Consider the following 9,974-nt stretch of genomic DNA (forward strand, 5'->3'; position numbering starts at 1 on the left):
GGGGGGGGGCTCACTGTGTGATGGGGGAGGGGAGGGTTCCCCCCCCACCCCCGGGCGGCAGGGGCATTGTGGAGAGCCAGGAGCCGCTGTGGCCACAGAGATGCCCCAGGATGTTCTCTGGGAAAGTTCTGCTGAAGCCATGGGGCCTAGAAATTGGAGCAAGCCAGCATGGGGGTAGATGGGGAGCTGGGCTGGTCCAGTCCCCCTGTGCTTCCCTTCCCCTTTGTCCTCCTGGCCTCCATCTTTCTGTGCCTCTTCCTTCGCATCTCCCGAAAGACTCCCTGCCCCGCATCTGCTGGGCAGCCTTCCTGTGCTCCCGGGTGGCGAGGACCAGCCTGTGGGCCGGATCGCCTTCTCTGTCTGTGCTGTTAGTTGCTCTTCGGGCCCCACAGTGAGAAGGGAGGGAGACACACTGGGTAATGACGCATCCCAGGGCAGATGCCAGCCGGGGCACGGGAGCTCAGAAGAGAGGAGCCAGCAATCGTGGAGGGGTCCTGCAGCAGGCATGCCCACCAACAGGCGTGATGGAAATTCACATATGAGTTTACATCTGCCATCAGTAATGAGGAACAGTCCCCTCTGGCGTACAATTCGCTTTGAGTTATTAACTAATAATAGTAGCATCACAGGGAAATGAGATGGCCTTTGGGGTAAGACTCAGAATATTCCTAATAATAATACAGGCACTGGTCTTACTGTGCAGTTACACCCCACAGCCCCCTCCTAAGGTGCAAGTGCGTTTGACTCCACCGCGGACTCCAGGCTGTGCACGTGAGGTGCTCTGCCTTTGTGAGTGCCCAGCATCCAGCTATTGTGCCACTGTGAGCCCAGGAAAAGATCAAATGTCACGGCATTGTTTCTGTGAAATGTCTTTTACACGCCCTCATAAAGTCAAAATAGAAAGGAAGAGTCAGGGAAAACAGGAAACACTGAGCAGCAGAGGTGAACGAAGCCTGTCCTGGGCCCCGAGTCCATGCTGGGGGCCTCACCTGGCCCGACTGGGTGCCCCCTAGGAGCGGGAGCAGATGCAGCGCTACAACCAGCGCATGATGGAGCAGTTGAAGGTGCGGCAGCAGCAAGAGAAGGCCCGGCTGCCCAAGGTCCAGAGGAGCGAGGGCAAGACGCGCATGGCCATGTACAAGAAGAGCCTGCACATCAACGGCGCCGGAAGCGCTGCCGAGCAGCGTGAGAAGATCAAGCAGGTGGGCCGGGCCTGGCCACGGGCTCCTGGGTGTGGGGCAGACCCCTGGTGACGGGCTGCACCCTCCCAGTGTCGCCGGTATGGAGTAGATGAGGTAGTGCTGGTCCTACCCACACCCTTTGCTGTGACTTGGGCCCCCAAGATTCCTGCACACAATCGTAGTGCGTCCCATGAGGATGTCACGTCATGACTCTGGTGGCAGAGCCTGGGTCTTCACTCAGGATGAGGGTTAAACCAGTGGGGCACAGCTCGATGGGGAGCTGGCCACCGACGCTGTGCAGGCCAGGTGCCTGGGATGGGGCCTGCAGACGGGGGTGGAGATGGTCAAGGCCCGGCCGGCAGAGCCGGAGTCACAGCCTCCGCATTTCTCCAGTTCTCTCAGCAGGAGGAGAAGCGGCAAAAGGCTGAGCGGCTACAGCAGCAGCAGAAACATGAGAACCAGATGCGGGATATGATGGCGCAGTGTGAGAGCAACATGAGCGAGCTGCAGCAGCTGCAGGTACCGTCCTCCCCCAGGCCCCAGGGCCGGCAGTGCCCAGGGCCAACCTGCCCTGCAGCTGCTGGAGAATCATTCTGCCTCCAGGTCTCACTTCCATGGCTCTGAGCTGGTCATGGGGTGGTGAGGAGTCCTGCTCGCAGGATTTGTGAAGAGGACGCCTTGCCCAGGGTCTGCCACAGTGGGCTGCTGCGTTTCCACCGCCGTGTCTCTCCAGGACACGCTGCCTGTTGAAGCCCTTGGAGCCCCCGGCCCCTGGGTCTGTCCCATGCCTGTGGGTTGCCTGCAGACAGGAAGGGGTTTCTCGCCAGAATCAGGCCAGCACCCAGAGCTCTTCGTGCCCAGATGGCCCCAGGAAGATAGGCCTTGGGGCCCCCTCGTGGCAGAGTGAGGCATTTACACCCGGGGACTGGGGCCCCTCAGGAAAGTGCACAGGCCACCGAGCCCTTTTGAGGTTGTCCAGAGGGGCACAGAGGCTGGAGGAAACGGAATAGCACTGAAGGGAGGCCTCCTCTTTTGCTGCCCTTTTGAGGGTGTCCAGAGGGGCGCAGAGGCTGGAGGAAACGGAATAGCACTGAAGGCAGGCCCTCCTCTTTTGCTGCCGTGAGGATCTGCGTCAGTCACGCAGCTGTCGCCCCTCACTGCTGAAAGGCTTAACAAAAAGCCCGGAGTGCAAGCTCCGTGCTGCTGGCCTTGTTCCCCACCAAGTCACCTGCCAAGTCCCAGAAACCTCCAGCTTGAAACTCAGGGGCTCAACCCCCCACCTCCTGGGGTCACGGCACCTGAGGATGGAGGGTCCAGTAGGCCAGTGAGATAAGGATGCGGCTCACTGTCAGCAGGGTCTGCTGTGGGTCAGTTCTGGGACCGGCTTCTAGACTCCAACCTGGGCAACAGAGCAAGATACCTGTCCCTTAAAAAACAACACAACACAGACGGTGGCCACCGTAGTTTTATTTTCTCACAGCTGTGACACCTGGGAACTGAAGGTCATTGTTTCAGCAGGGTGAGCTTCTGGTGAAGGCCTTTTGTTGGCCTGCAGATGCCCATCTATTTCCTGTGTCCTTAAAAGGTCCCTCCAGGAGAGGTAGGAGAGGAAGGAGGAGACTGAAAGCCAGCTGCTTTCTGGTCTGCCTTTTTGTAAGGCCACCACCATCTAACCCTTTCTACCTTCTGAAGGCCTGTCTCTAACCCTCCCTTTGGGGACAGGGGCTCAACTTGAATTTAGAGAGAACATAATTTAGTCTGTAGAACAGACGCTTAAACAGTGGCTATTACAATGAATATTAGAAGCAACCCAAGTGACCGAAAGTAAGGGAGATTTAAATAAGTATTTAAATATATACCACGTGATATTCTGATTCTGCGGGTATTAAATATGAGCACAAATTGTAGAAATAATATTTGTAATATAACGTCAAGCATAGAGAGGGAGAGGTTTTAGAATAATATAGGCAGGCTAAGCTAACCAGTCTATAACCAGATAAAGTGGTACATGGCCATAATCCCAGCACTTGGGAGACAAGAGGATCATGAGTTCAAGACCAGCCTGTGTGAGATCTTGTCTCAAGAAAAAAAAAAAGCCAGCAACAAAGGGGTCAGAGCCCTACAGGAATTTTGTTTGGTGTTCCTAGTAGTTGCTTCTGCCTAGGAGGTTAGGTGACAGTTTACTTATGGCTATTAGTTTTGCTTGTTTAATTAAAACAACATATCTTCATTTCTGAAAATATGAATAAAGCACATGCCCTGAAGTTTAGCAAGAACTGTCATTGTTAGCAGTCTGTAATAGTTCTCCGGGAACTGCTTTGGCACATGTGTATACAGTGGACTTATATGCATATATATATATAGTTGTATGCCAAGGGTATTGAGAAGAAAAGATAACATGGTACATGCAGGATGCTAGCACCCCGGGCTGTGACAGCAAAGTCTCCGTGCTCTCACACACTTGCTCTGCCTCGGATTTGTCACAGAATGAAAAGTGTCACCTTTTGGTAGAGCATGAGGCCCAGAAGCTGAAGGCCCTGGATGAGAGCCACGACCAGAACCTCAAAGAGTGGAGGGAGAAGCTTCGGCCGCGCAAAAAGGTACCATAGTGGGTGACCAAGGGCTGGGTGGGGGTGGGCAGGGACCACCGCTGAGCTACTTCAGGCCCGAGAGTCCAGCTTCATGAAGCTAAAGGTTCCCATTTCCTCACGGCCTGTCAGGCACTGGCTGCTCTCTGCTCTATAGGCACTTCCAAACAGGAAGCATACCTTCAGGCCTTCTGCCAGCTGGGGACACTTAGGTGTGGCCTAGTGTGTGCACCGAGCTCGCGCCCCATAGAAAAAGCCCTGTGTGATGAGGCCTGGCTCACGGGACACCTTCTGTCCTTGCAGTGAGTGGCGTTGTGCTGTCCACAGGTGCCACCCACACTCAAACGAGCAGAATGACATGAGAGCGAGTCTCTGGCTCCTCCTTAGAATTCTGCTCACTCCACCTTGGCTCCAGTGCCCTCCTACTGTCCTGTAGACTGAACCCAGCAAACCCCCCCCCCCATCTTATTTTTTTTGCCAGTCCTGGGCTTGAACTCAGGGCCTGGGCACTGTTTCTGAGCTTCTTTTTGCTCAAGGCTAGCACTCTTACCACTTGAGCCACAGCACCACTTCTGGCTTTTTATGTGTATGTGGTACTGAGGAATCGAACCCAGGGCTTCATGCATACTAGGCAAGTACTCTGCCACTGAGCCACCTTCCCAGTGCCCTCATCTTATTTTTTGAGGAGGTCTCCTGTATAGTCAGGGCATGATCTTGAGCTCAAGACTTTCCTGCTCAGCCTTGGGTGATCATCTGGGTGGCAGATGATCACTCCTGCTTCACCGTGCCTCTCCCTTCTCTGCTCCCAGCTTGAGCAACCCCATATTCCCTACCTAAATTTATCTCACATTTATTCCTCAGCCTCTGTAGCAGCATCTAGCAAGATCAGTAAAAATCCTAGTAGCCAAACCTCATGGGGAAGACTTGCTTTGTCCTCCTGGGTTTGTCTCCCTGCACTTGTGTTTTCTCTTGCTGGCATATCCATGTTCCGGGCCCCTCTGACGGCCCAAGTTCACTCATCCCACACACGCCACACCCTTTGATCCTCCACTTGTTTCAGTTGGAGAGTTGAGCCTGCTGACATTAACTTTAGAACTGAGATGTGGTATTGTCTGTCATCTTGTTGTGATGCTTGCTTTGCTAGGGTACTCTTCTAGTAGGGTTATTTAGTTTTTGTTGTTGTTTTTAAATCTTCTGATAGGATTCCCTTATGTATCTATCTTTTGCAGTGCTGGTTTAGTAGACATGAATTCCTTTTTTTATTGTGAAAATACTGTACAGAGGGGTTACAATTACAAGGGCAAGATAATGAGTATTTCTTATCAAGCATTGTAGCCTCCTCCCCCCCCCCCCCCCCCCCCCCCATTCCTTTCTTTTATTTACTATGCAAGGTTTTTTTTAACCCCTTGAAGTCTGAAGGATAGGCTCTCTGGATAAGAGGCTAGGCTGGCCACTGTTGTCTCTCAAGACTCGAATTCTTTCCCTGCCCTTCCTGCAGTTAGTGTTTTTGCCAAGAATCTGCTATTATTCTAATGGGCTTGCTATTGTGGTCACGTGCCCCTCCTTTGCAGCTTAGTGTTTATTCTGTGCATTTAGTGATTTTACTGGGGTTTCTTCTCCACTTTTGTCTGCTTGAAGTTCTGTAAGCCATCATCCCCTGGACGATACTCTCTTGGGGACTAGGTGAGTTTTCTATCATGATTTTGTCAAATGGGTTTTCAATACCTTTAGTTTTTATCTTTTTTTAAACTCTATCCCCATTATATATAGATTGGATCTTCTTGTGCATGCCCTTGGTGTCTTCTAAGAAGCAGCCCTCAAAACAGTTGAACCAATGCAGGAACAAATACAGACTTACACAGAGCAACAACAAATACAGACTTGCACAGAGCAACAATGAGCTTTAGCTGTCCTGGTGTCTGTATGTGTCGCTTATGTACAGCCTTTTCTGAGGTAGCAGAAGTCTGTTTTAAGTGTGAGGGCTTTGCTTCCCTTGGATGTCCTTATGTGGGAACAAGGCTTAAGTCCAGCTAATGGCCAGTGCCTCTGCAGTGTGACTCAGTAGGGTCCCAAGCCTGCTTAGCAGGCAGGGGTAGTGCTGCCTCCATTCTGTCGTGGGCAGTGCTGTGAGCATGTCCCTTGGTGTGCAGGATCTCTGGGGTCCCTCAGTACTTGCTGCAGGTGGCTTCACAGCTGTGGCTCTGGGCATCCGCTCTCTGGCTCAGGGGGTGTTCCCAAGCCTCCTCCCCGCAGACTTCCAGCCTCTGGATTTCTGACTGTAGTCTCCTTCCCAAAGCTTAAACTTTTGTTGGCCCCTGATGGCTGTTTTGCCTGCTCTTCTTTCCCAAGCTTCTTATAACTAGTTTAAGTCCAGAGGTTATGCCCAAGTGTCCCATGCACTGCCAAACTGCTTCTACCTCTTGTTCCTGGACTTGGGGACACAGGGTCCCTACCCCAGACCAGTCCTCACCTCTGCAGGCTGGTGGGAAGGTCCTCAGATGGTATTTTCCTGAGGCTGACTTTGGCGGTTTCTGGGTGGTTCCCCAGCCAGGAAGCCAGATGCCAGTTCCAAATGCCTTTGCTGCTATTTCTACCATCCCTATTGTTTCTCTGTTACTTCCTAGGTTCCCATCCTCAGAATCTCTTTTGTGTCACTGGAGCGAAAAGCATTGAGTGCTCCGTTTGCTCTCTTGTCCCATGTGCCCTCCCTGCCCCTATGTTCTATTACTAGCTACACCCCAGCTTGGCTTCGTGTGGGTGTGTGGTGAGCACAGGACCTTGTGTTTGCTCTGGCTCCAGCCCATTCTGTCTTATTTTATCAGACTGTGATCCTCCTCCTCCCTGTGCCTCTCATGCAGATGGGACCCCAGGCTTGTGGGAAGGAGCGAGCCGCAGTGGCTTTCTGAGCTGGCCTCAGACTGCAATCCTCTTTCCACCTCCACCTTCTGAGCAGTTTGGATCACAGGTGTGAAGCACTGAAACCGGCCGTTTTTAACAAAGGTTTCCTTCCTGTGAGCTCATGATGGTGAATACTCATGCAGTCTGCGTCCCTGCCTTCGCTCCTGGTGGTGGCAGGAGGGGAGGAGGGGTGAAGGAGCCCGTGTCCCTACTCACTTGAGTCTGGGGGGACGCTCGCAAAGCATCACTGGCGGAGCTTTGTGGCTGGTGGGATGCTTCTAGTGCCTTCTGTCCTCTCTCAAACACAGGCTCTGGAAGAGGATTTGAACCAGAAAAAGCGGGAGCAGGAAATGTTCTTCAAACTGAGTGAAGAAGTGGAGTGCCCCAACCCGACCACGCCCAGCAAGGTCACCAAGTTCTTCCCCTACAGCTCAGCCGATGCTTCCTAACGCCTGCAGGGAACTATGACTAGCAGGACGGGGCCCAAAGACCCTCGGCCTCTGCAAACGAGTAACTCAGGACCCTCCGCCTCGCTTCTGCTGCCTGCTTCTTACTCCTTGGTGGAGGAAGGCAGTTGACGGTCATCCCTGACCCTAACTGCCCTCATCCCCAGATCCCACTGAGTGGCCAGTGATTGGGGCAGCTGGGATCGAGGGCCAGGAGAATGCGTCTGCTGTGGCCTCAAGTCCCTGCCTGTCTTGCGGTCTATGGGCTGGAGCATGCTGGTCACTGGGGTCACTTCAGATGTGGCCCTGTGGTGTACAGCAGCTCTTGCAGTGCAGATAGGAGCCACCTGCCATGCCATTTCTTGGAAGTGCCAGGCTAGATGCCAGTCCCTCCAAGGTGTCCTTACACCCCGGACCTACTTTCTGCTCATAACAAAACTTTGTGTGGCTCCTGGTAGGTGGGGCAGTCTGTGGGGAGCCATGCTGGGTTTTGGCCTCAACATCCAGAGAAAGCACTGTGTGCTGCCAGTTTGCTGGCCTTTGCTTGGCATCCGGTGTTTAGGGTAAATTCCCTACCTCTTAGAATCCACAGGCCGGCTGCACCTGGCTCACACTGCCCGCCCCGCCCCACTGCTGCCTGAAGGTGCCTGGGGAAGGCTCCTTTCCTGGGCTGTGTCCAGGAGGCCCAACGCACATTTCAGACCAAGCTTGGACTTCTCAGGAAGAATGTTTTCTGCCCCCAGGAACATGGCAGAAGCAAAGGTTCTGTGTCCCATGCACTCTTGGGCCTTCAGGTTGGCCCAAGGTGTTGATCTTCACAGGCTGCGTTTACAAACCACCATAAGCAAATGCTCCAGCCAGCTTAGTCTGTTTACAAAGCACACCTCTCACCTTGATTTCAGAATGTTCCACTGAAACAGAAAATGAATAGCTTCTTCAGGAAAACAGCTTCTTTTCAAGAACCTTGCGGTCCTGACAACGGTGAGGACTTAGGCAATGATGTTGGTTGTGCTTTGCCGGCAGTGATGCCTGGGAACCCCAAGGTCTTGTTGTCTCCTCCATTCCTCAGGGATAGGGCCCTGGATGTTTCTCTTGATTACAACGGATGCTTGGCAAGGGAGGGCTGGTCACTGAACAGGCAAAGAGCATGTGGGGTCCTGAATCTTTACTGTGAAGAGGTTCTTGGGACACGGCAATCAGTGGTTTTCTAAAGTTTGGCTCGCTGGATGGGACACAGGCCCCGGGGGAACCCATGTGGGTGGGTGACCAAGGTTTGTACATTGTCCCTGCAGCCAGGAGTGTGACAAAAGTACAAGTGAGATGCCAATTTTGTGGTTCAGGGAAGTTCTGCTACTGTTCCTCATGCGGCTTGTGGCTCCCAATGCCCAGCTCCTTTATGACGTTGCTGCCTCATTGCTCAGTACCAACTAAGCCCTCCTAGCTGTGCTGTGCTTTTACAGATGGGGTCCGGCCTGGTCCTCAGACTCACCGACAAGCCTACATGCAATGCTCATTCCCAGACGTGCACACAGTATTCCTCAGGCCCTGTACTAAATTTCTGCATCGGGGACGAATGTTTCTCCCTTCAGTCCATTAACTTATATTTCCCTTTATGAAGAAGTTATTTTTACATGGTTTCCAAATTTATGAAATTTTTGTAAAATGTTCTCTGCAAAGTTAACTATGAGAATGTAAATATGCTTCTAATAAATAAAGTAATTTGCATCTGAGGGTTGTTCTTTTGGAATGGGGTAAAAAAACAGGTGTGTTTACCCAGTAAGAAAGCTTATTTATATTCTGAGTACGCAGGTGTCTCTGTTGTAAAACTGCAGGTCAGACTCCAGGGTTTCTGTCTCAAGTGATGCACAGCAGGAGAGGGAAAATATGTATCTGAGTATGTTCTCTTCAGCCCTCAGCATCATTTTCCTTTCATAACATGCATTGACCTCCAAGAACTGTATAGGTTAAATCTTCTCAAAAACCTTGGAGAACACTTCATCATTCCTAGTTCACAGATGAGGAAGTAGACCCTGAGCAAGGGTCAGGTCGGGCTCACAACCTCTTCTGAGATAAGGCAATTCTGTGATCAGGACAGGTCAAGACAGAAATGAGACCCATCCATAATCATGCAAGAACACACATAAAGGACACAGGAATAATTTCTGTGTCACAAAAAAAAAATGACTAAACATCTTCAGCTAATTTGAGGGGTTGCCTCAAATTACAGCCCTAGCCTCATTCCTTCAGATAAGATTTTCTGAGATGTCCAACCCTAGAGTTTCCTCTATTCCTGACTGCACCCACCCCAGGACAAAGTCCTGCTTCCTTAAAACTTACCGCATTCACCTAAGACCTGCAGAGAGGCTGGCAGGAAACTACCTTGCTCCTGGGGAAGTGCTCAGGAAGCACTCAGAGACTTGGTATAAGTCATGTGGTGGAGGCAGAGCTCCAGAAGGTTCCACTTCTTACTCCTAGTTGTCGCCTGCTCTGCAGTGACGCTCCATGAGAAAGGGGCTCAGTTATGTTCAGGGCTGGTCGCCGGGGCTCACAGCAGTGCAATAGATGCTGGAAAGTTAAAAACAATACTTATCTTCTGAACAAGAGAGCAAGAGCTCAGTTCTCCGGGGACCCTTCTCATCCCTCGGCCGGAGTGGGAAGACAGCTGCGGGCCCCTCCTCCTTCCCACCCGCGGCCAGCGCCCTGCCCTGCCCAGCCAGCTTCCGGCTCCCCTTCCACCGAGGTGTTCCCCCACCGAGGCTGCGGCCCTCTCCCTGCGTGCCCTCCCGGGAAGCCCCCTGCACTCTCCCCTGTGCACCCCCCCACCCCGGGCTCCCTCCCCTCAGGACGCCCTCCTCCCCCTG

General features: G+C 52.5%; 1 protein-coding gene across 1 annotated transcript in view; it reads left to right on the plus strand.

The window, feature by feature from the left end:
- The window catches only part of Stk10 (serine/threonine kinase 10), a 55,570-nt gene extending 48,363 nt beyond the window's left edge, over window positions 1–7,207 (plus strand). The window contains exons 16-19 of the mRNA XM_013028611.1: window positions 1,014–1,202; window positions 1,575–1,700; window positions 3,668–3,781; window positions 6,976–7,207. Coding sequence (XP_012884065.1) covers window positions 1,014–1,202; window positions 1,575–1,700; window positions 3,668–3,781; window positions 6,976–7,116 — 570 coding nt within the window. The 3' untranslated portion in view covers window positions 7,117–7,207. The remainder of the gene's footprint in view (window positions 1–1,013; window positions 1,203–1,574; window positions 1,701–3,667; window positions 3,782–6,975) is intronic.
- The last annotated feature ends 2,767 nt before the right edge of the window (window positions 7,208–9,974 follow it).

The sequence above is a fragment of the Dipodomys ordii genome, unplaced genomic scaffold, assembly GCF_000151885.1.
Source record: "Dipodomys ordii isolate 6190 unplaced genomic scaffold, Dord_2.0 Scaffold112, whole genome shotgun sequence".
Lineage (NCBI taxonomy): Eukaryota > Metazoa > Chordata > Mammalia > Rodentia > Heteromyidae > Dipodomys > Dipodomys ordii.